Raw genomic sequence first — 26,779 nt, forward strand, 5'->3', positions numbered from 1 at the left:
AGTAAAACAAAATTTAAAAACAAATAAGAGAAGAATAACCCCCCAAATTTTAAGGTTATAGATTTTAATTTGGTCATAGTTAACTACTAGGAAAAGAAAAACTACTCCTTTTTAAGACTCATAATGTGATCGCTGGGTAAAACAATGCACATGTATATTTCTCAAATTAAATAATCTAATGTAAATTTTTTAAAAAAGAAGTCTATTTCCATATAGGCAGATGGTAATCACACTACAGTGTGCACTGGTTAGACTATATAGTCATTTATGGTATTTAATTTACAAGAGGAACCCAAAACAATGAGGGGATCTGAATAAAGTTAACAAGAGATTCATTTCACATTCAACAAGCAGTTACTGAGCACTATTCCCAGGATATAACAGATTAAAAAACTGACAAGGTCTCAGGTTCTCATGCACTTTACATTACAATGTTGGCATCCTCCATCCCACCCTCCTACCCTTGGGAGGGTAAGAGAAAGACTTTTTTTAATATGAAGGTAGGTAGGATAGGATAGTACAATGGAAATAACATGGAACTTTGAGTCAGATGACCTAAATTCAAATCCTAACTTGATTATCACCTCAGCCTGTTTCCTCACCTGTAAAATACAGATGAAAACGATCACATGATTATAAGAATCAAATGATATAAAAAATATAAAAGCATTCTTTAAGCTCTGTTTATGTAAGAGGAGGATCAAATTTCTTCTGCAAGATTTCAAAGGATATAACAAGGTTTCACCAAAAGGTAGACAGATTTCAGCTCCATACAATTCAGGGCTCATCCAAGATGGAATGGGCTGTCCCCTAATATTACAGGTGATCACACATGGGCTTACTGGCCTCTTGGCAAAAATCCAGAAAAACACAGTAAGTTCACGTAACATGTCCACAGTAGTCACAGAGTATAATATCTGCTCTTACCCTCTCTGGGGAAGAAGCAAAACAAATGATTATGTTTAGTATTAAATATGTGCCAGATTAGTTCTTCTGTATGCATGATGCAGCTGAAAGGTGACTGTTATATCTGGATCAATCTGTCCAAGTCCCAGTTTTTCCATTATAGGTTTGGTAGGAGAATTGAAAAAGATAGTATAACTAACTGCCCACCATAAAGCAGCTTCAAAAATGTCATTTCCCTTTTCCTTTGCCACTAATAAACTCTGTTCATGTATGCTCAACTTTCATTATTTGCTATTCATAGAGCAAGGGTATCTGATTAAATAAGAAGGAAATACTGTTCAGCAAATATTATTTTAAAAAACAAATAATCACTAACACATTAAAAAAGATTCCGTTCAAAAAAATTAAGTTTGGGGCTTCCCTGGTGGTGCAGTGGTTGAGAGTCTACCTGCCAATGCAGGGGACACGGGTTCGAGCCCTGGTCTGGGAGGATCCCATGTGCCACGGAGCAACTAGGCCCGTGAGCCACAACTACTGAGCCTGCGCGTCTGGAGCCTGTGCTCTGCAACAAGAGAGGCCGCGACAGTGAGAGGACCGCGCACCGTGATGAAGAGTGGCCCCCGCTTGCCGCAACTAGAGAAAGCCCTCACACAGAAACGAAGACCCAACACAGCCAAAATTAAATAAATAAATAAATAAATTTAAAACTGTTAAAAAAAAATTAAGTTCTGCAACTTTATATGGAAACCATGTTGATTTTTAAAAAGAGAACTGGAAAATACAGTATTAGCAACCTTGTATTCATTCTTCCACTCATTCAACAAATAGTACTAACCACCTACCATGTACTAGTCATTCGCAATTAAAGGTTTTTTTCTGTGTAATTGAAGATTTTTAATTAGATATATTCCACAGACTGCAAAAGAAAATCTAACCTGGGTTCTGGCTATAAAAAGGTCCTCCGTTCATCTGATTCTGAAGGCTTGTTTGTGAAGTTATGGAAGGAGGGCGCCTATAGGGCAAAGAGCCCCCTATTGTTGGGGGAGTATGGCGAGTGGCAGGTCTATTCATGCTGTAGAACTGAACAGGATGACCTGGAAAAGGGACAGAACATAAATTTGTCACTAAAAGAAAATTAACTCAGACAATGAAATACTTTAGGTACAATGCCTGAATCTTAATAAGATTATTAAAAATAACAATATTTAGCTAATTTAATTGCCATCTGACAAATATTAATGCAAGGTGACAGTTATTTCTCAGTTAACAGTATATCCAAGTGCAAAAGCAGCCAAGTAGGTAAATAAAATTATGATTAGGTTTGGAAAAGCTATATCTAAATAGATTACTAATTAATATTATGATTTTATTAAATTAGTAATTTGATAGGGTTTCAAAATCATCACAATTAAAATTTATGGGGGGCTTCCCTGGTGGCGCAGTGGTTAAGAATCCTCCTGCCAATGCAGGGGACAGGGGTTCAAGCCCTGGTCCAGGAAGATCCCACATACATGCCGTGGAGCAACTAAGCCCATGCGCCACAACTACTGAGCCTGCGCTCTAGAGCCCGCGAGCCACAACTACTGAGCCCACATGCCACAACTACTGAAGCCCGCATGCCTAGAGCCCGTGGCTCTGCAACAAGAGAAGCCACGACAATGAGAAGCCCATGCACTGCAATGTAGAGCAGCCCCCGCTTGCTGCAACTAGAGAAAGCCCACGCACAGCAACGAAGACCGAACACAGTCAAAAATAAAAACAAATTTGAAAAAGAAAATAATAAAATAAAATAAAATTTATTGCTCACTTCCTCCAAAAAAACACCAGCAATTAAACACTGAAAACTAAACTCAACAAGATGAGAAAAACGTTTAGAAAAGAAAAAGAAAAAATGTTTGACACACAGTTTTATTCCAAAATAATAATAATAGTAATAAATTTAAGGTAGCAAGCCAATTTGTTTAAAGGAAATAATAAAATATTTCAGCAAAAGGTCAAGTGACATAATTCCAAATCACATTTTTCAATCAAAAATATCCTTCTCTAAACTTAGATTATTTTGTCTTAAAATTAGAGTTTAACAAATTTACAATTATGAAAAAAAGCTAAGACACAAAAAGTGTTGTCAAAAATATCTAATTTTTAGTATGATCCTGAACGTGTTCATATTTATCAGCAATTTCATACATTTTGCTCTCTGAGAGCACTTCAACAACTAAGGCCAACAGAAGACACTCTTTCCTAATCCATCCAATTGCCTAGTTCAATCCAGTTCCTAAATTTTATCTTGACTCCAATTCTGCTTAAAATCATTAGCTAAGGGCCTACTGTACAGACAGACCAAGTACTAGAGCACCCATGAGAGAGCAGGCAAGAAAAGAGAAGGGGGAGGAATGGGAGAAGGGGAAGAGTGAGGGAGAGAAGAGGAGGGAAGAGAAAGGTGAGCGGAAGAAAAGGAGGAGGGGAGGGGAAAGGAGAGGAGAAAGGACAAGGGAAGAAGGGAAGGGAAGAGGCGAAAAGAGAAAAACACAACAATTTTTCTTCTTTTCCATGATTGTAAAATGGTTTTACGTGACTAAAACTGATCTTCAGGAACTGTTAAATTTATCAAACTTGGATTCATATGGATACTCATATAAAGAATATTACAGAAGCACTCAAGAGCTGCTATAGGATTTACTCTTCATACATACGACAGTATCAAAACCTAAAACTCAATTCTGTTGTATAAAAATCTTGAGTAGTCAAGCTCAAGCACAATCCACTGTCAATTTATACAGCCATGATAAAAATGTAAAAGCATGTAAACTAATAAGCTATTTTTTAGAAGGTATATTTTGTCATTTGAATCACACATTGCTGGCATTTTAGGCATTAGTCTGTAACACCCTAATACAAACCTAGAATAATCAAGTTAAAAACTCTGATATTTAACACCATTATGAATTTTATATAGTTAGATCCAGTCTAAAACCTCCCATGTTATAAGCCATCAGTGATCCAAAGACACTACATAATCAAGACTCTATTCAAACCATTAATGAAGCATTTATTTTGCTTTGAGCTGAAAAACAAAACTATAGTTTAATTACCATAGACCTAACTATAAAAACCTGAAACTAAAAACTTCTAGAAGAAAACAAGACAAAAATCTTTTGTGACCTTGTGTAAGATAAAGAGTTTGTAAACACAACACTAAAAGCACAATCCCCAAAAGAAAAAAGAAAAAAAAAAGAGCAATGAACGAGACCATCAAAATAAAGAACTTCTGCTCTTTAAAAGACACCATTAAGAGAATGAAAAAGTAAGTCACAAAATGGAAGAAAATATTTGCAAATCACACAATTAATAAAAGGCATATTCAGAATATAAAAGGACTCAATAAGAAAACAAACAACCCAATTAAAAATGTGTGTGAGGGGAAGCAAAAACATTTGAACAGACATTTCACCAAAGAAGATGGCAAATGAGTACATGAAAAGATGTTCTACATCATTATTCATTGGGGAAATGTCAATCAAAACCACATGAGAAACTATTATACACCTATGAGAATAGCTAAACTAAATATACATATATATATGTGTGCGTGTGTATATATGTATATAATGACAACACCATGTGCTAACAAGTACGCAGAGCAACTGGAAGTCTCACACACTGCTGGTGGGCATGCAAAATTGTACAAGCACTTTGGAAAACAATTATGCAATTTCTTACAAAGTTAAGCATTCACTTACCAGACAACCCAGCAATCCTACTCCCTAGGTGTTTACCCAAATGAAATGAAAGCCTATGCTCACACAAAAGTCTGTGTGTGAAGGTATTTGGCAGTTTTTTCACAATCACCCAAAACTGGAAATAAATCCAAATGTCCCTCAATTGGGAAAGGGATAAACAAACTCTGGTAAATCCATTCAATAGAACACCACTCAGTAATAAAAAGGAACAAAACATGTAATAATGCATAAATCTCAAATGCACTGTGCCAAAAAGCCAGACCCAAAAGGTTACGTTACATATGCTTCCATTTATGGTATTTTTACAAAGGCAAACTTTAGAAGAAAAAAAAAAACAGATCAAGAGGTTGCCAGGGGCTAAGAATGAAATGAGTGAAATGGAAGGACTGCCTACAAAGGGGGCTTGGAGGAAATCTGGGGATGATAGGACTGTTCTATACCTTGACTGTAGCTGTGGTTATATCACTGTATACATTTGTCAAAACTCACATGAGTCCATACTAGAAAGGGTGAATTTTACTGTATATAAATTATACCTTAATAAAAAGAAAAGAAAAAAAAGTATTTGGTGGGTGATTCAAAGATACTACATAAAAGAGATTATATTGATATAAGTTGTTAATAAGGCATTTACTTTGCTTTTTGTTAAAAAACTGTAATTATTCACTCATACAACAAATGTTGATTCGGTGCAGACTAGGAACCAGCACCTGTTATTAAATTATAATTTAATTACTAAAATATTGACTCTAGGTGAGGGTGATTTGTCCTTTCTGGGCCTACAACTGATTTCAAGATGTATTCCTTACTCTACTGATGCAGGAGCATAACAAGATTTCTATATTTAACTAGCTAGAGTGGCCTAACAGAGTGGTATGTAGATCAAAGGACAGCTCATGTTTACATACACCCACTGCAGAAAGCTTTTCTTAAAAAGTGCTGTTACAGAAGCTATGCCATAAAACACCATCCAAAATGAATGGATTAACATGGATTTTTAAGATGTCTTTTAAAACACTTAAACACCTAGATACAGCAGCAGCACTGCACATATATTCTATGAAGTACTTTATTAACCAGCTAAGGTGATGTGTGTCCAAACACATACATTTTTATAGTAGATAAGAACTTGTTTACTAAACCAGCATCACTATTAACTTTGAAAATATACTTTGTAGCAATTGAGCCTTTTTCTCCTTAGCCATGAGAACAAACTTTAGGTAGCAATTTTAAAACAGTAAAACACCAGTCAATCTTAAATTACAAACAAACTTGAAATCCTTAAAAAGCCCCCTAACTATGTGTTTCCAGTGCTGCTATAATAAGCAACAAATTCTGTTATAATAGACTTGTACTTTCAAACTGTTATATCAAATATTTCCTATAAAATATACCTTAAAACTACTGTCATACTTTTCTTTTTATTAATGACATAACCTGTAACAAAGAATACTTCTAATAACAACTTCTCAAAACTGTATAGAAGGGACTTCCCGGAGGTTCAGTGGTTAAGACTCTGTGCTCCCAATGCAGGAGGCATGGGTTCAATCCTTGATCAGGGAACTAAGATCCCACATGCCCAACGGCACAGCCAAAAAAAAATAAAATAAAATAACTGTAGAGAAGACAGCTCCATACTAAATTTGCAAATCTCTAGTAAATAAAATTCAAGCAATAAAAAATGTGTATTTGTGCTATTCTACTAGAAAAATGAGAAACCTTACCCTGATTCCCTCAGGAAATTCTATTCTTCGGTCACATGCCATTTTCTAGTTAGCACATTATTCTTCAGATTTTTTTTTAATACAAACCACAAACAAACAAAAATCATAAAGCCAGAGTTCCAAGTAAGAGAAGAGCCAGACAATTGGATCTGCCTGCCAAAGAATAAACCAATACTCACCTGTAGGGGGAGTGGAAGAAACAACAGGGGGAGTTGGAGAAGTGAAGCCATCAGCAAGGGTCTGGGCACCCCCAGCGGCAGTGTCTGGGGCAGTGGAGGGAGGGACAGTAGCAGGAAGAGGGGCAGGGGCAGATGCAGAAGTAGCAGGAAGGGGAGGAGTACCAGCAGAGCCAGCAGGGGCTGAGGGGAAAGAGGAGTAAGAGGCAGCATTAATGAGGCAGTTCCATCAGGCAGGATTAGAAACGGCATTAGAGAACTTAATGTTAGCTACTCGGTGCTTATCAATAACCAAAGAATAGAAGAGAGTGTTAAAAAAAAAAAGAATGAGCTTATTATGTTAAAGGATTATTAAGGTTTGCAGCAAATAATTCAAGATGCTAAGGGTAATGTACAGGATTTTAAATTCATTAAAAGCATTCCTTTTTACCTGATAGCCACTACTCTAGAAGAAAAGTGCTCCCTTTATATTGTTATTTTTAACATTCTGTAAATATTGATAGTATACAAAATGAAACACAACACACTACAAAATGACAGTATTCCATTTTGAAGTATACAAATCAGAAAATAAAAATATTTCAGACATAAATATCAGGTAAAAAAGAATTTAGAAAAATAACTCTTTTTCATGATTTTTAAAAAGGTATTATCTATTTGTTATTATAAGTAAGTTAAATATGTAATATTCTATCCTTACGTCTTTTCTGTCATGTTTTTAAAACTAAATTTTAACTTTGTGTCCTCAGATTAAACAAGTACATTTTTCTGTTTCAGACAAAAGAGGGTAGCATTTCAGTGACTATCAAGTTATCAGAGTCCATGAGATTGAACTGTCAAAATTATATCTGCTCAATCCTTTGCTACCAATATGGTTCTCACACTGAGACCCCACTGTGCCCAAAGGCATGCACTGTCATAACACCAGCTGGAATTAAACACGTAACTCATTCCGGTGAAACCTCAACTCAAAGCACCAACTACGCCACAGCACCAAAGACACAAACCCAAATAACAGAGAAGTATGTGAACATAAACTCACAAATCATTTGGTTAAAAATAACAAACGCATAAAGATTTTTCAGCATTTACAGAGTCTTCGAGGGAAAAAAACCCTGATTATGAAGAAAGCCCAGTGTAATTAAATCAGAAATTGAATCCAAACTCAGCAAGCAAGGTGAAGATGAAGCACAATTCATGTTTTACCTGGAAAGACACTGGGAGGAGAAGGTGTAGGAACAGCAATGGGGACTCCCACACTCCCACTTCCACTGTTCTCCCGACTGCTGCTCCGACTACTAGGGTGGCTTCCTCCGCTACTCCCGCTGCTGCTAAAGAAACAGAAGCCACCAAAACATGAGTATTGATATACAGCAAGATACCGCCAGCATTTTCCAGAATTTTCTGAAATGAATATAGCTACAAAATGATAATTCAAAAGCCCTCCACTTAAAAGATGAATTTCTTAATAAAGTAAGGAAAAGAGCTGAGTTTAAGAAACTTGTTTTGGCTACCTTTTAATAAGCATGTATTAAAGAAACTGAGAAAGAAAAAAAATTCTCCATAAACATAGTGATAAATCATGGGGCTTGACACATAAAAATAATATTACTTTCTCTTATTCCAGTTTAATGGCTGTCTGAAGAAACCTCTTTTATAATAAAAAGTTTTCCTAAACAAATTATTTGATTAATTTTATTTGTAATGATATCATGATATACTATCCCATATTTAATGTTTTATTGCATAGTTTTTCATCTGTAAAGTTCCACCAAAAAACAACTTGAAATTTCCCACATCTGGTCAATTATTTTTTTCAGGTCAACAATAACTATTAATCTTGCAGAGAAATCTGCACTTTGAGATGACTGTTCTCTTTCAACTTCCTGGCTGCTCAAAGTTGCATCACAACATGAGAAGAGAGAGGTAGAATCAGATGAGGTTTGGGGGAGCAGAGTGAGGAAAAGAACTTAGTGCTTGGAAAATGAGAGAGATTTAACTGAAGTTATCTGAACAAATTATGGTACTATGACCATCACATTTTGCGCTGAGGTAGAGAAAATACCTGTAAGTTCGATTTCTTTGATTCACAGAAGCTGTCCTCACAGGGCTCTGCTGCGAGGGAGCCATAGTACGGGCTGGGCTAGGTACGTAATCATTTGGTACCACTGGAGGGCGCACTGGCTCCAGTGTGCGATAGGGGGAGTGCCGCCTACAAAAAGAAGAGCGTATGTATTGTGTGATTAGCAAGTTTCGGCACAATCAATTCAGAGCTGCCAGTAGTGAAATACAGTTTGTACTCGGAGGTAGTAGAACGTGTTTTAATAAAACCCAGCTACCAATTTCAGTCTTCCCTTAAGTATCACTTCTCCATTAGGGTTTTGATGCATATTGTTGTATTTTAGTCTCCAACTTCATTTCCCTCTGCTAATGCGATTTTGTTCATTCATTCTGAGAGCACGAAGATTCTACTACCAGATAAGCCAATGTTTCCCAGACTCTCTTCTTAGATGAGTTCAAATTATTTTAGTGCCATGTCAAATTCCCCCAACTGCACTGCATAAATGCACTAATTATCCTCCTCACCTCTCTCTCCCTAACCAAAAACTCAGACAGGGTAAATCAGTCTAGAACATGGCTCCACAACCCCCGCACTGATGATCAATAGCAACCCTAACAAGTCACTTCCCTTTCTATAAGGTACAGAAATAAAACCATGTCCACACACAGAAATATATAATTTAATCTCATCTCCTTCCATTCTCACTTCACATCCTCCTTCAGCTTTCACCTTGATTGCCCTTACCTCTTACCCTCTTCACAGTTCAACATTTAAAAGGGAGAGAAGGAAAAAAAGATCACCTAAGTCTTTCTACCTTATTTGAAGTACAAAACAGACTGGATTTATTAGCATATCTCCCTCTTTTTTTCAAAATTTCCTTTTAAAAGAAAAGAATGAGAAGAGCAAGAAAGGAAATATGATAGGAAATAGGATGCACACTGGAACACTAGTAATTATTGAGTAAGTTCTCATCTTTAAGTTTCCAAATAACTTTATGACAATGATAAATACTCAACTGACACGAAACTGATATTGTGTAGATGAGATTCTGGTCTTTAACTGGATCTCAAGATGTGAAAATTAAAGAGCTTTCTTTTCCTGAAATGATGTTGCTCACCTGACTTATGTATTTCTCAATAATTCACTTCCCAAAAAGCTCCCAAGGTTCCTTTAAATACTGTTCTCCTGGACCACTCGAGTTTTGGCTCATTGATTCTGGATGAGATTACTCTGCAATGACCCTGTCTACTACGCTCAAAATCTTCTTGCATAAACAAATATACACATTACTAAAAATAAATAACAGGCACTAGACAAGATATTGGGTCAAAGAAAGAAAAAGGAACGTTAGGACCTTGGATTTAAAATACAAAAAAGGGGCTTCCCTGGTGGTGCAGTGGTTAAGAATCTGTCTGCCAATGCAGGGGACACAGGTTCGAGCCCTGATCCGGGAAGATCCCACATGCCGCAGAGCAACTAAGCCCGTGCACCACAACTACTGAGCCCGCGTGCCACAGCTACTGAAGCCCACGCGCCTAGAGCCTGTGCACCGCACCAAGAAAAGCCACCGCAATGAGAAGCCCGCACGCTGCAATGAAGAGTAGCCCCCGCTCGCTGCAGCTAGAGAAAGCCCGTATGCAGCAACAAAGACCCAACACAGCCAAAAATAAATAATAAATTTATTTTAAAACATAAATAAAATAAAAGACAACAAAGTTCGGGCATCTCTGAAGTTATGATGTAAACATAAAACACCATAAAATACGAAACTGATTGATTTCCAATTTTTCCCAGACAATAAAAATGTTCTGTTTCATGCAAGAAAAAAAAAAACCTTTGCTGAGAACCATACAATGAAGACAATGATAAAAAAAAAAAAAAGGTAAAAAACTAGGGGCAGAGGACAAAACACGGTAGCTGGGCAAAGACCGCGAAAAAGCCAGGCTGTGACCATCAAACGGCTAGTGGTGCCCAGCCACTCTGGTCTCCAAAGACACTGCAGAGCCCTTGCTAATACACAAGGAAAACAAATACTAGTGTATGAGTAAATCTTTAAAATTGGGGAGTAACAGAAAATTTTATTTTACTAGGGTTATCTTGCTAACAATCTTGATTCAAAACCTAATTAAAATCCATTAGATACTATACATGATAGAAATACAGACATTCCACAGGAAAATAAATATTTCCTCTTGACCTGATTCTCCACTCTTACCCTGTACAATTATAACCTACCACACATCATCTACATTCTACCCTGAAGTTTAAATCTTATTTAAGCTACTAGATCCTCCCCTCTCTAATCTAAGCAGAATTTTTTGTCTACCCCGAATAAAATCATCCTATTCCTGGTTGGAAATCATTTTTATTCTTTTGTTTCACACTCTCCTAACTATAATTCCTCCTCCAACATCATCTTTCTTTGCTTGATTAGGTTGCTAGGGTTTTTTGTTTGTTTCTTTTGTTTGGTTGGTTTTTTGTTTTTTGCTTTTTTTTTTTTTTTTTTTTTGGTGAGGGGGCCAAAAATCAAGATTGCCAATTAAAAACTTTTAAGCATATATCACAAAGCCAATGATAGTCAAAGCATTTTGTCTTACACATTTAAAAAAATCCAATTCATGGTACAGTGACTCTGAAAAGTTGACAAAGGACAAATTACCCCCTTTTACAGATGAAAAAACTGAACTGCTAAGAGGCTTACTATGCAACACAACACAGCAGGAGCAGAGCTGGACCACGATTTTAGTCATCTCACTTCTGGGTGATATTATGCCCACTTGATCATGATAAACCAAGTTTTTATACTAAGATGCTATAGAGGAAAAAAGTCAAGCTTTTCCATCAATTGACCATTTCTCCCAAAGTCAAATCCGAAGCCCAAGTCTGTAGACTGAATGAAAGCTCAGTATTCTCATAAAAACACAAGATATACAGACTTCTGTATTAGGCACAGTATTTTCTTCAGAAGACAAGTTTGAATAAGAAAAATCAACTATAATACAAAAGACTAAAAATTTTCTGAAAATAGGAATTAGAGTGTAATTTATAATAAGCCATGAACTCAGGTTAGGATTTACCTAAAATTTAAAATGCATTAGAAAAATAATTTCTAAACAAAATATTTTTAAAGTATAAAGATGAAAAAAAAAAGTATAAAGATGTTTCCCAGGTATAAAGTATAAAAGATGTTTTCCTTTTGGAAAAGTTACACACAAAAAAGATAACCCTAGGAAGAAAATGTTCTCTTTTCAAATATTTAAAAATAGTTTAAACATATATATTGTTTAGTTTCCACACAGCACTACATGAAATGGTTTTCAATTATTACTTAGTTACATACTCACCCAAGTGTCCCTTTCCCTGACATAGGGGGACTGGGGGGTTTCTGAGTTGGAGGTGTTGTACGCGGGAGCCCACCCATCTTCATGTTCTGGGTACTCACCTAAAAAAATTTTGAGGAAAAATCAATTTAACCTGTATGCAGTGAAACAAAGTGGCACTTTCAGGAAATAACATTATGCTATTTAACAAAGGAGGGGAAGGTTTAAATAGGAAAAAAAATTAGAGGCCATGCATTTCATATGCAATTTCTACTCTACTATCATTCTACAGTTGTACTCAAAGGACTCTTCCTAACGTGAGATTTTCAAATGATTATAAAGTTGTATGCAAAGACTTTATTTGCCATTAGGCCATCACACCAACAGATCACTGGTTAGACTATAAGATACTACATTCAATTGAAATCAAATAGGATAACTATAAAAACTTTAGTTTTTATAAAGAGTAACTCAATCAGACAATAATGCCTTTATGCAATTCCTTGTTTTTTAGATAGCAAGTTTATCATAAAAAACAAAAGACATGTTTCCCCCCAAAAAAATGCAACTTTAGTTTTGATCCATTGTAAGTAGAGAATATAAAATAAAGTTATATCATATACAGAGAAAATTCCATTTTTTAAAATTGTGGATCAGCCTTACAATTCAGATTTCTTTAATGTTCTCTTATGAAGGAATCACCTACCTGAAAACTGCCAGAAGTTAAGGCATGTTCCTAAACATCTGAACCAGAAAGGTAGGGCTGAGGTATCCCATTCAACTGTGAGCGGTACAATGGCCACTGGCAATGTCCTAGTTCCAATGGGAATTAAACCCACTCAGGCCCAAAATGAAGATTAATTGAGGCATAGGAAAGATGTAACATAGTCCTAAATCAGAGCTAAGCCATGATTCCTCACTATTCTATCCCCAACTGAAAGTGCAAGTGTGGGACAGTTGGGTGATTTGGGAACCATGGATGCCACCAAAGGAGCAAGTCAGCACTTACACAGAAAGCCCTAGAAATCTGGGTACCTTAAAGAGTTAAGAGAAGTCATGCACAAATATAGATCAAATGCAATCTCAAGTTGTTTGAGATTACCAATTGGTTAGAGTTAATAATGTTTACCACATATGTTCATACCTGACCCTATTTTAAGCCCCTAATATTCTGGATTTCCAAACACTTCAAAACAGGATCTTAACTTTTCTAATAAGAATACATCCAGAGTATTCAAATTATACTTATGAAAGGAAACTGCAAGACTTCTGAAATCAGAATACACTTGTAATTTTAAAATATAAATTTTAAGAAAACAAATCATAATTATATAGAGTATTGAGGCTGACAAAATTAACTCTGGCTTAAAGGGAATATTTAAAAATCCTAAAATACTACTTGTTATCTGAATAGGCAAGAAATAATATATCAAGAAACAAACTCTTCAAATGAATAGCCCAGTGAACAAGTTGTGTGTGATGTTAAAACAATCTTTAATGACAAATGATACCTTTGAAATATCAATATTTTTAAAGTTAAGCATTCATCTATAATCCTTTTTTTATTGCTTTTAAACAACAAATACAAAACAAACTGGTTATCAAGGAAGAATAAAGATTAACTTATCCTTGCTCTCCCCCTCATTAATAAGCAGAGGGTATAATTGTATCTTAAAATGAAAATGTCAGAAGTTTTAAAAAATTAATCCACATTTGGGGAAAATTTTAGGAGTAATATGACAAATAACGAATAGCTTTTAAAACTGTATATCTTAATTTATGATACCAGAAGATTTTTAAAAGTAGTAACCAAAGTCCTTTAAGCTCAACCTTAAACAACATAAAACCCAAAGTCACTTTAAGTGATGAAGGAGAAGTAGGTGAGCCAAACACTAAACTACATCAATTTGCTAGAAACAGGAAGGAAAAGGAGCAGGGACAGAAAAAGAGTAAAACAGAATTTTATTCTATACATGGAATAGCTAAAATACTTGAAAACAGCTTTCCAACTTTGATTTGTTTAAGGTTTGGGTATATAAGGTGTTTTGATTAAATTGCAGTATCTTCTCTATAAGTCTTTTAATCTACCCAAAACATAAAATAAACAATCTATAAATTAAAATCTGGTGGACATTTCTATACATAAAACTTGATACATTTTATGATCTGTAGAATCGTCAAATGGTTCTATTTGTTTGGTTAATGGGGTTTGCATGAGTAACTTAATTCACTTAAGAAACCAAAGAGTCCCTGTGGAATGTCCAACTAATCTATTATTTTATACTTCACTGATGCTGTGCTACCTCTGTATTAAGCTAGAAGAGTATTCAATATTTCTTCAAGGTAGCTTTCCTTGTGAAAAATGTTTCTACGCTAAGTAAAACAATGAATATGCTATACAGAATATACATACTGCCATCTAATTTGAGGAAAAGGGAAAAGAACAGGAATAATTGCCAAACAAAACTTATTATAATATAGAGCTCACCTATGATAAAAGTTAATAAACTGTATTTCACACCTAAAATAATTTGGTAAAAAATTACTTACTGGATACTCATCATGGTTCTAAAAACTACTTTGAGGGAAGTTACAGGGGGACACAACGCTTCCTGAAAAGGAGCAAAACACATGACTGAATTGTGAGTGTGGTGAAGGGGAACTTAACTAGAGAGAGAAGGACATACCACAAACTCAGGATAAAGCAACACTGCACCCACTCCATAACAGCAATTCCACTTGAAGCTTTAGAAAATGTAATACACACAGGCAAAACTATCATCTGGCACATGAACGTGTAGTTGGCGGTCCTGAATCATGAACAGGAGTGCTCGTGATACTTTTCAAAGTTTTACTTGGGAACTGGAATGAAACTTTGATGGCTGATTCCAACAATATTTCAATTAATGTGCGTATTTTCTGATGCCACAAAGGAAAAGTCATCATTGAGAGCTGAGTGAAGCAGGTGTTAGCCACATGGAGAAAGAGCAGGAAAGGTCCCTTTTTTTTCCCTGCCAGAATGAAACTCTCAGAACAGAAGAAATACTTCATTTAGGTGATGAAAGTTAATGCATGATCACAACTCAAATAGTTTCCCACTGGCCTGGATGAAGAAATGCAGATAATACCGAGAGTAAGAGCAATTCCTTTATGACCAGAGTGGTCTGCTCTCCCAGACTCTGGAGATCACTACAACTAGAACCAACCATCAGGCCAATTATTATACCTTACTACTGCTTCTAAAGTGCTCCTATCTTTCCTGCTCTATCCTTTTTTGGTAAATGCAATACCCTCCTTGAACCCTGATATATATATAGTATCATGTATTTCATATATAACACTCATTACAAATCTTAGTGATTTCCAGTACCCTGTGAACTCCAGTATTTTTTATAAAGCTGGCCAGCCAGGTATCTCTAGTTCAGAGCACATCACCTCTGCTATGAAGAAATCTCCCACGAAAAGATGACCTGTTGCAACTTGACAGTGACAGACACATTCTAAAATGATATCTGTGGTATATCCCTCATTTGAACTACCTACCACCAGACTACTAGACACAAGGGTAAAAGAATATGAAAAATAAAAGAAGACAAAGGTCTGTAAAATGATTTCTCTGCTTTTAAGGAACTTATTTTAGAACTAAGACCCACATGTTTAAAACAAAAAGTAGTATCTACAAATTATATCGAAATCTCCAAAAAAGAAATATCAATGCAAGACAAAATGGCTACAGAAGGTTTCATAGAGAAAAATCTGAGCTGGAGTGTTAACAAGTCTTAAAAAGAGCAAGATTTAAATATACTAAGAGAAAAGGAGTAGTATGTATAGGTTGTGTCTGGATGTGGCGTAGTGAGAATGGGCAGCAGCTGTGGTCAAGCATCTCTAGGCTTTCGTTCAATGCCCAGTATCGTTCCCCATTAGTTCCATCCAGTGCATAATTTTCTGGCTTCCTAGAGATCTTTATCCCTCTCCTCAGAGGATATATGTTCCTACTTCAATTCTCAGAGCCAGCAGGAAAAGAACCAGGAGATCCTCTCAAGGAGATCAAAGCTGAAATCAGGAATTCGAGTATGACTTCAGGAGAGATGTAAAATTTTTAGTAAGAGAGTTAGAAAGACAAAAAGCCTAAGGTGCCAAGAGTCCTAAAATAATCTAATACAGAGATAAGGGAATAAGAGATTAGGATTAAGGGGGGAAGAACAAATAAAGTAAGAAGAAGAAAAGAGGAATAAAGATGGACAAACTTCTGCTTGATTCTGAAAACAGTTTCTAACAACTGGCTTTTGACAAGATAGAATTGGTGGCTCAAGTCTGGAACTGATAGGCAAACCCAGATGAGTCTTCCAAAAGTTGCTGTTATTGTGGAGTTTTTCTCCCAAGTGTTGTATCGAATAAATGCTTAACAATGAACCCTCAGCTGTACCCGAGAGCTAGAAATGTGAGAGGCAATTTATCATCCTTCTGTACTGTAGGGAATGACACACAAGGTCACATGCAAAGTGAAAAGGTTAGCCCATTTTTTACATAAAGTTATGGATCTTCAAGATCCCAAGCAAAATTTTCAGAAGTGTTGTATTCTTAATGTGTTAACTGTAAAAGAAACTCCTAACCCCTCCTCATTAATTATTAAGAATCTGCTTGTACAATGTTCATCTGAAATAAATACTACAAAAACAGATCAGAAGTCTTTATTTTTTTTGCATTAAAGTAAATACACTTATTTTAAAAGTACTTAAGCTTAGCTTCATTAGTGACAACTTTCAACAGAAATATCTGTTTCAAACACATCAGTAACAAGGTCTTAAAACTCTTTTATTAAAATAAAGAGTGGGGAAAGGGTACCCCAGTTCAAGGTACATTCCACTTTTATATGGCCTCAGGTACATATTAAAACCCCTCCAATATGGCATGCTATCCATCGGCTTTTTATACCTTTTTCTTTAAAAATATCACCACGTTGTTTTCAAAGGTCTTATGAATTAAACTCTACAACTTCTCATTCGACTGAAAAAAGTTAACCCAAATTTTAGATGAAAAGAACCATTAAACACAACCAGGACATGCTGTATAAAAGGTTAAAAGTTCAACTTTTAAGCATGGAGGTCTCTTCTGAGTCAAATCCCATGTGTCTTGTCCCAAAGTATGATATTTGTTTAGAGTATATCTGAAAGGCATCAAGTCTGACAACAATGGGAGCAAAGACAGAGCTCATAATGAGCTGAGGAGGAAATCAAATATCAGGAGACTTCCAGGGCACCTGACATAATCCACAGGTCTCCAAAAATCTCAGCTGGAAAACCAGTGGACTAGTTTACTATCTGCGGTCCCTTCCAACTTTAACATTTTTAAATTCTATTTTCTATCTTAATATACTCAATTATTCCATTAATCAACCTTCTAAAGCAATTCATTTTTTCCCATCAACATTAAAAAGAGTAATGATTTGCTATATGCTGAATATTTTTTCCACTCTATTTTGTTTTGGTTCACCCAAAATTATTAACTATGTGCCACAAGTTTATAGAGATGACAGACATACTCAGAAAGAAAGATAAGAAGAAAGAGACAGAGGACTGGCACATTCTAGCTTCTAGGATGACCTCACGGTACATACTTCTCACCCTGTCAACCCCATCCCAATATAGTAGAAACAACTACATAGAGCCACAGTACTAAGGAGTGGAGCTTTTTTGGTGCAAAGAGCAAAGATGTTAAGGAATCTTATCCAAGTGTGATGTTCCCTTATTAGATCTTTCTTTCTTGGAAGCTCTCATTTCCCACTCACTCTGGCCTCTCACACAGAACAGATCCTGAACCCAGAAAGATCAAGAAGGAATCCTGGTAGGGTTTGGAAGAAATGAGCTAGGGATAGTTCCTTAGGCAAGCTGGTCTAAACTTTAAGGGGAAAGAACTGGTCCATTTTTTTTTTTGTCTTTCCTTTAGTTAATCTTTCTGTGCACTTCTATCACTTTGGAGGTTAATGTATCAATAGCCAAAATCTGAATACAGACTTTAAGGAAAAAAAGCCAAGGTAGCCACAAGGACAGCTTCTGGTCTAATTCTACCTATTTTATGCAAAGGAATCGCCTCACTCACCGAGACTGAGGGCTTGGAGTCAACACTCCAATATACTTTTATGTACACATGAAGTACATCTGCCTGGGCTCCTCCAGTCACATCTCTCTACCATGATCTGTTAACTTTCTGTGGCCGTGGTTAGTAGCTAGTTAATGATTCAGGTCTCAGTCATCTTGTCTTCTTGTTATCACTTTCTACACTGAAGACATGGCAAACAACAGGGTATATGGTAAGAATACATATTTGAAAAGGAATTATAGAATTCAGCTAAGAAAAAAAGAACAAAAATGAAATGCATGATCGATTTGGTGACAATAATTTTAGTACCATTCTATCTGACAGGCTTCTTGATTATTCTTGAATGTCTTTTCCCATTTTTCCCTCCAAAATACTAAAATGTTACTGAAACAAGTAAGAAAAGGAAATATCTTTAATTCTTAACTTGTATTTTGTTAAACACTATCATGAGCTTTTGATGCTTTGCATATAATACTCGGCTTGAAAACCTCTTAAAGTGAGTTTATACTGAAATATTTATATAGCAATTTGAAAAGACTAATTTTGTTTTTTGCAAAATACATGATACTGCAGCTTAAAAAACACCCAAAACACTGAATATTTTCCAATTTTCAATTTTTTTAAAAGTGATTAAGAGTCAAGCGATAATGACATAGTGGCCACAAGGTATATAATAAAGCACACCATTTATAGAATAAAAAGGCTATTACACAGGGGGAGAGTTAAATGAAGCACATTAGCAGCCCTCCAATCCAAAACAAAATTTCTACATTTACAAAAGTCCAGCTAATTTTATTTCATAATGACATTTTATGATAGGGTAACTTACATTTCAGTTTCACAAAATATACTGACATTGCAAAATAACCATTTAGTCAACAAATATTTACTAAGTGTCTAATGTGTGTCAAGCACTGTTCTAGGCACACACGATAGGGCAATGAACAAAACAGTCAAAAACATCTGCCCTCATGGAACATGAAGACACACAAAGTTTCATGAAAAAAAAAATAAAATAAAAAAGAGTAACTAACTATTTGTTGGTTTTAAAATAAGGCCAAGTGCCAAATATCTCTTCACTCCCCATATGTAATATTCTACATAAGAACAGAGAATGGAAATCCAGCCCTGGAATCTCTTACCTTAAATCTAAGCAACCACTTAATGCATAAATGGAGCAAATAAAAGAGGTAAGGGAAAAAAGCATTGAAAGGTTAGTTGGAACTTCAGGATGTGAAGAGAAAGGAAAAAAACAAAGAAAAAACAAGTTAAGCATTCAGCATTAAAAAATAATGTTTCAGTAGATCATAGAAAGAGTGGTTAAAGCAGAATGTGTCATGAACAGGAGTTTTGTGATGAAATTATATGACACTTTTATTTAAAAACAACTTTATTAAAGATTTCTTCAAATTAGTGACCCCTAAACACTAAAATGTACAAAAAATGAAAGGGACTACAGATTCCCTAAAGAACATTTACTTGAGGATTAAATAAGAATTGGGGGATCACCTTTTTAGTATATAAGTGGGGAAGTACAAATATGATGTTTTATATTCTAAGTGCCTTTTTATCATTAAATTCGTTCAGGATCCTAAAATTTTCTATTAGCAGTTGTTAGCCTCAAATAAATCTCAAAAGATTTTCCCAAGTTAGAATAAATTTCAGTTATTAATTATCCATCCAATTGTACATCCTATTTTAACATGCTCTAATTAGTACTGTAAACTAAATGCATTAGGTGTTCATTATAAAATTAAATATCAAATTTCAGATAATAGTGCTTATATCAAAATTGTAAGAAAGAAAAAGATTTTTTAAAAAAATTTACACCATACATATTCTTTTACCTAGATCTACATTAAAGTTAGATTTAACCGATTTCTAGCCATACTTGTGTGAGGTATATTTTTTAAATTTAAATTTGCTTATATTAGACACAAATCAATTGCATGAACTGTACAGTTTCACTTATAGGCATATACGTATTTATTCAGCATCACATTTGAAAAGTCACTGTCTTTCAAATCACTGCTGAGATGCAAACTTTAAATAACCTAATCCTTAGCTGAAGCTCTGAATAGTTTCTTAAGAACGAACACCAATTTAAATGAAAGTTATATGCTCCTCAGTTGTGATTATGGTACTTTACATACATAGCAGGCACTTAAATACATTTTAAAAGATAGCCAAAATATATAATGACTATCTACTCAAAAGCAGTGGAAATACTAGTTCACATATTAGTTTTAGCTACATTATTCTCACCCAAAATGTTGAGATAAATTTGTTTTAGAAAAATTCAAAGTACATGTTTGTTTATATATGTTCTTTCTGAAAACTAATGCCAAAAGTTTGATATTTTTGAGATAAAGCAAATACTTTAATAACATACTGAATAATTTTTAATTAGTCATACTAAATCATTAAAAGATTAGAAATATAATACCACATTTATTTCCAGATCTATATGAGGTATTTTCATAACTGATTAAGCAAAACAATTCAGTCAAAGATGACTGTTTAAAACTTGACAACATAATACTAAGAAGAAAGAAGAATAACATAGTTATAGTGGTAAGAAATCTTCAGAACTACAAGTAGGCCAAGACTTGATCCTCTGGAAAGAAAAGATAAACGCTTAATTTTCTAAAGAGTTAGTTTCATTATGGGCTGTTGTTTTTAAGCTGGACAAAAATTATACTTACCTTTACTCCATGTCCAATATCATCTAGAATTGTATAGTCAATAGGTTTTCTAATATAACGAACTGGTCGTTCAAGGTTGGCTGGAGCAATAATCTTATGTGTCCTTGAGGTGTTTTTATTGGTAGTCAAAATACCAATTTCTCTTCTTGCAACTTTCTCTTTATGAATATCAACGGTCTACAAAATATAATATAAACACAACACAAAAATGTATAGCTCTTATATCCAGAAAAATAAAAATATAAATACTTAGAGGTTTAATATCATTATTCATATTCTTAACCACAATTGCTAACTTCTCCTTTTGGGACCAATACTGACTTTCTCCCTTTCTAGGCTAAAGCAAGGGATGGGAAACCATGGCTGGCAGACCAAATTTGGCCCACCACCTATTTTTTACAGCCCAAAAGCTAAGAGAGGTGTTTACATTTTTTTAATGGTTGAAAAAAGTCAAAAGAAAAATAGGTCTTGACATGTGAAAATTATATGGAATTCAAATTTCAGTTTCCATAAACAAAGTTTTATTGGAACACAGTCATTCTACTTGCTTACATATTTTCACAATATAATGGCAGAGATGAGTAGTACTAACAGAGACCTTATGGCCTGCAAAGCATAAAATATTTATTAGCTGGCCCTTTACAGAAAAAGTTTGCCAACCTCTGGACTAAACATGCTAATTTTTCCCCTCTCCATTAAGACTTAACCTTATTAAGAAAGCCCCAGTGAAGGAATTCCCTGGTGGTCCACTGGTTAGGACTCCATGCTTTCACTGCTGAGGGCCTGGGTTCAATCCCTGGTTGGGGAACTAAGATCCCACAAGCCGTGCAGTGCAGCCAAAAAAAAAGAAAAATCTTCAAAAAAAAAAGAAAGTCCCAGTGATTAATCTGGTTCCATTTAAAAATAACCTATTAGTATAAACTCTATTAGTGTTTAAATAATTTTTATTAAAAAAAGAGAGGCCTAAACTATAAATACAATGTTAAAATAAGAATCATTTTTTACAGAGAAACTTGTTTACTGAGGCAATGCTGCTTATATTTTATCATAACAAAATGCTTGTAAAATATTTCATTATTTTATTTATTAAATGTTCAAAATAGGATATAATTTAGTACATAACAACAATGTGTTTTTACTCAGTTTTCTATTTGCTGAGAGAGGGCGAATTTAAGCACGGGTAATTAATACACTAAAGCAGCATTTTTCAAACTGCAAGGTGCAATTTAGTGAGATGTGAGCAGCAATTATTTTAAATGAAAAAGAACAGAAATATCAGACAACATACACATAGTAAGGTATTTTTTCTTAAAATGTTATGTATATAAATACATACATTAAATTGTGTACTGGATGAAATATAAAATATATTTTTAACTGTGAGTTGCAGTTTAAAAAGTTTGAAAAATACTGCACTAAAATTTTGTTCACATCTCTTGCCACCATTCCTGGCTCAAGCAGCAATTAACAGATACTTTTGCTATTTCCTCCCCAAACCTACTTTAATTTACCCTGTCTAAAGAATAACCAGGTAGTAACACAGAAATGGAAATGAAAGATAACCATCATGACATTATTAAATACAACTTTCAGAAATCTGAACACTGATTATTTATCCTTCTAAACTACCTAAAGTGTGAAAGAAACCTGAAACAAATTTGAAGCCTCCCATTTCAACCAACAGATCTTAAAAGAAACAGAATCTGTAAGTTCATAACTAATAAATATCTAAATGAAGCAACAAATCGAATACCGGCCAAGGTAGTGACCTTATCATTTTAATTATTTCTTTTTAAGACAAAAATAGGTTTTGAACTTTTTCAGTGCATATTAGAAAAATTACAAAATCTGCTTTCCTTTTCAACTGTTTGAGGGAGCCATAACAGAAAAAAAAAGGTTGCACATTAGTGACAATATTGGAATTTACTTATTTTTAACTTCAGAGAAATGGAAATTAATCATATTTTACTTTTGAATAATTTTTAATGAGTCTTTCTGAATTACTAAAAATATGAGCTAGGGGCTTCCCTGGTGGCGCAGTGGTTGAGAGTCTGCCTGCCGATTCAGGGGACATGGGTTCGTGCCCCGGTCCAGGAAGATCCCACATGCCGCAGAGCGGCTGGGCCCGTGAGCCGTGGCCGCTGAGCCTGCGCATCTGTAGCCTGTGCTCCGCGACGGGAGAGGCCACAACAGTGAGAGGCCCGCGTACCGCAAAACAAAACAAACAAACAAACAAAACTGAGCTAGGAAGATTTCATACTTACCAATTATACTTCAAAATAACCAAAAAACCCCAAAATATGACACTTATTTTTTATATATAACTGGTCTTTGTTATACCAATAAAAGAAAATTTATTAGAGAATGTAATCCTCTTTCAACATTGTTTTCATTCTGCTTAGTTAGAAATATAATTATTCAGAAATGAAAACAAAAGAATGTAAACCTAATCAACAATAACAGAATTCTAAACTTAGGGCAAACTGGAACTTCAAATTTTCCTGCTAGAAATATTAATAAATCTCTGGAGAATGAAAAGAGGGGTAACTTTTCATTATTATTTGCACTAAGATACAGTTATATTTTATAACAAGCACATATTTTTAAATTATTTGAAAAAACTGAGACTTTTTTAAAAGCATTAGAACAATTAGATCATACCTGGGGATTGGGGGCACTTACATATTACTTATATATTTTCTTTATGTACACATAAACACACAGCCCAAACCTGTATAAGCCATTACAGTAAGCATAAAAGAAAGACCAACACAGCAAAAGAAACAATCACAGAACTTTTATATATAAGCCGAAATAAGGGATAGTTGCTACAATAGGGCATAAAATTAGGCTCTTAGCTTCGTAGAGAAGGCAAAGTATAAATAATGAGTTACAAGAAAACATACACCCCTTCACTGGAAAAGTGACCATGTGCCCAGCACTAAACTCTTAAAGGAACTGGTTGAAGGAATTATGAGAAAAATGTTCTTTTTTGCTTCTTACATTAATTCTCATTAAAACTGAAGGCATATTTTAAAACGTAATTCTTAACAGCATATGTCTATATGAAGCCAAAATAATCTAGTTTGGTTATACGTTTCTAGTTGTCTACTCTAAAAGAATACTAGAGCAGGGCTTCTCAACAGCAACACTACCAGCATTTTGGGCCAGATAATTCTTTGTTGTGGAAGGGCTGTCCTGAGCATTGTAGGTTGTAGTGAAGCCTCCCAGTTGGTATCTATAGCACTCCCCACCCCAAGCTGTAACAACCAAAAATATCTGACGTTGCCAATTGTTCCCTTGGGGGTAAAACTGCTCTGACAGAGAACCAGTGATGTAGAAGAAGGACTAATTCATTTGTCTCATACATTATTCACTCTCAAATGTCAACTGTTTCCAAACTTTGTACAAGAGTTGATTTATGATTAATGCCTCTAGTGACTGCCAAATATCAATATTTGATGTCATTAACTTTTAAAAATCATCTAAAATAATAAAAGTAATATATGGTTAAGAAAACCCAAAGGTATAATTTGTGAATTGCCATCCTAATACCACACTGAATTGAACTGTAGGAGTTCCCGTAGACAGAATCAAATATAACTTCAGAACATGGTTATGATTTTATCTTAAGTCTGAATAACAACTTTTAATGGAGAACAATAAATCTATTACATAAATAAGGAGGAGAAAGTTTGGTCCAGAAGATTCTGAAGTTTTCAGCAATTACCTAATTCACATTTTTCAAAGATTTCTCTGGTAGAAAATACAATCATTTTCAAATTAGACAGAGTAATGTAATGAATACCCTCCATATACTTAACATCCAGCTTCAACATTCATCAACTCACAGCCAATTGTCAGTTTTAAAAGAACTTTGGTAAGGCTCCTAAAACATATTTTTAAATATGGCTTGTATGTTTTCCCTAAATCAAACTCATAGCTTTCAGTAATCACCATTGCCTTTGCCTTCACAATATACTTTGATATTACAATGCTGAAATGAATTAAGTTAAATTTTGGAAGTACGAATTCAACACTGATAGCTAGTCAGAATTTTAATAATAAGAAAAGTATTTTCCACTTATCCTGGATTTCTAAAGTTACTAGTTATATGCCAATAAACTTACTCTCATTCAGAAGAGGCCTCAATAATAGCACTCACCTATGGCAAGTGGAAAATGTGTTTAACTAGCAAAGAAGACCAAAACTAATGCAAGTACACTGCTATTAATACTATTATTGTTTGCTACCTGTTAACCAAAAAACACACCAAGTAGTATTGCTGCAACTGTGCAAGAGTTAAATATCTTTTCTCCCACAGTTCCTTAACAATTTGTTTCTCCATCCTCTAACAGCTATTGCCAAGCTGGTGTCACATGCTGCAGGCTCCCCCCATGATATTTCAACCACGCAGTGCCAAACCCAGGCTCCTCTAGAATACCTCTCATGGCCTTGACTTTCAGCTCCTCTGCAAGCCTGAGCCCCCCTCCCACACCTCCATCATGGACCCAAGCACATGCTCAGGCCACAGCAGATGACAGGAAGGTATGTATAAAGTATTTTGCTTTAGGGTTATCCATGCACTGTCCCATTACCACAGATAATTGAAAGTAGACTGTACTGGATAGCACTACCTCAGTCAGCTGCCCATCAGTGTGGGAAAACATCCGCAGTCAAACAGTTACAGTGGGTTAACTCAACTAAGTTGGGTGTTTTAAAATGTGTCTCCATTTTTTTACATTAGTAAGTTAATGTTTCAAATAAGCATTTATTTATTTTAATCACAAATATGCTTTACACTATTCATCTTTCATAAAACAAATTAGTTATTCACAAACTGAATGGGTAATTTTCAGTTATTTATTTTCTATAAAATGATATAAACTTAATTAGGAACTGTATAAATCCTACTTTCTATACATAATTACACACTGATAACCATTAGTGGGATTTCCTAAATTTAAAATTGGTAATTTTTAAACAAATCTATATAAAGTTTTTTAAATTTATTATTTATTTTTGGCTGAGTTGGGTTTTTGTTGCTGCATGAGGGCTTTACCTAGTTGTGGCGAGCAGGGGCTACTCTTCATTGCAGTGCGCAGGCTTCTCATTGCGGTGGCTTCTCTTGTTGCGGAGCCCGGGCTCTAGGCACACGGGCTTCAGTAGTTGTGGCACGCAGGCTCAGTAGTTGTGGCTCACAGGCTCTAGAGTGCAGGCTCAGTAGTTGTGGCACACGGGCTTAGTTGCTCTGCGGCATGTGGGATCTTCCCGGACCAGGGCTCGAACCTGTGTCCCCTGCATTGGCAGGCGGATTCTTAACCACTGCACCACCGGGGAAGTCCTACATAAAGTTTTTTAAACAAAAAATTACCCTACATGATGAGTTCCTCAGGGTTTAGACCTTCCATTGCCTTTTAGTAGTCCCTAAACCCTTAAGAAGAATCACTTCCATTCCTATATTATTTTACAGTCATTCCTTTCTATCTCCTCTACTTGTTACATGCTAACTACTTCAACACCTGGCCCAGTAAGTTCTAGTTAGCTCTTGGGAGGGTGGGAGAGACACTGCTTTGTAAGTTCTTTATGTTGCCTTTTGCCCTCTCTTGATCTTCTTCTAAGCCATGTTGAACCGAATACTGACAGTATTGACTGTTTTTAGTAGTTAAGAGAAGAATTTTAATTTACAAGTTTATAAGAATTTTAGCTTGAATAATGTTCTGTAAATCTTTTTTTACCTTACCAGAAATGGACACAAAATCATGGACACAGTAAATAGCTATACTGACTTAACAGCAGCTCCGTGTGCCTTGCTTATACAAGTATTCAGTAAAAATTAAATGTCTGCTCTGACAACTACACATTCTTGAAAAATATTTAACATTAATTTAACTCTTACTCTCGGCTTGAAGATTAAAAATTTCATTTATCTTTTAAATAATATGCTTCCAAAGAATTGACAGGATAACAGCAACAAAGTGAGAGGTGGAATTTCTTTAAAATTTAACACCCTTAAAATACCTAAGGTAACCCACATCAGAACCTAT

At 35.0% G+C, this 26,779-nt stretch overlaps 1 protein-coding gene across 11 annotated transcripts in view; it reads right to left on the reverse strand.

Annotated features, from left to right (window-relative positions):
* ABI2 (abl interactor 2) overlaps positions 1–26,779 on the reverse strand; it is a 102,207-nt gene that overhangs the window by 23,577 nt on the left and 51,851 nt on the right. For 9 of the 11 annotated variants that reach the window (XM_027123619.1, XM_027123573.1, XM_027123627.1 and 6 more), the window contains 5 exons: positions 20,733–20,909; positions 11,953–12,050; positions 8,612–8,758; positions 7,753–7,877; positions 1,842–2,000 (listed from right to left, as the gene is read on the reverse strand). In XM_027123619.1, the coding sequence (XP_026979420.1) occupies positions 1,842–2,000; positions 7,753–7,877; positions 8,612–8,758; positions 11,953–12,050; positions 20,733–20,909 (706 nt within the window). Of the gene's footprint in view, positions 1–1,841; positions 2,001–6,549; positions 6,730–7,752; positions 7,878–8,611; positions 8,759–11,952; positions 12,051–20,732; positions 20,910–26,779 lie in introns of all 11 variants that reach the window. The other 2 variants (XM_027123663.1, XM_027123584.1) reach the window with 2 other exon arrangements.

The sequence above is a fragment of the Aethalodelphis obliquidens genome, unplaced genomic scaffold, assembly GCF_003676395.1.
Source record: "Aethalodelphis obliquidens isolate GAN/ISIS:26980383/991018 unplaced genomic scaffold, ASM367639v1 scaffold2, whole genome shotgun sequence".
Lineage (NCBI taxonomy): Eukaryota > Metazoa > Chordata > Mammalia > Artiodactyla > Delphinidae > Aethalodelphis > Aethalodelphis obliquidens.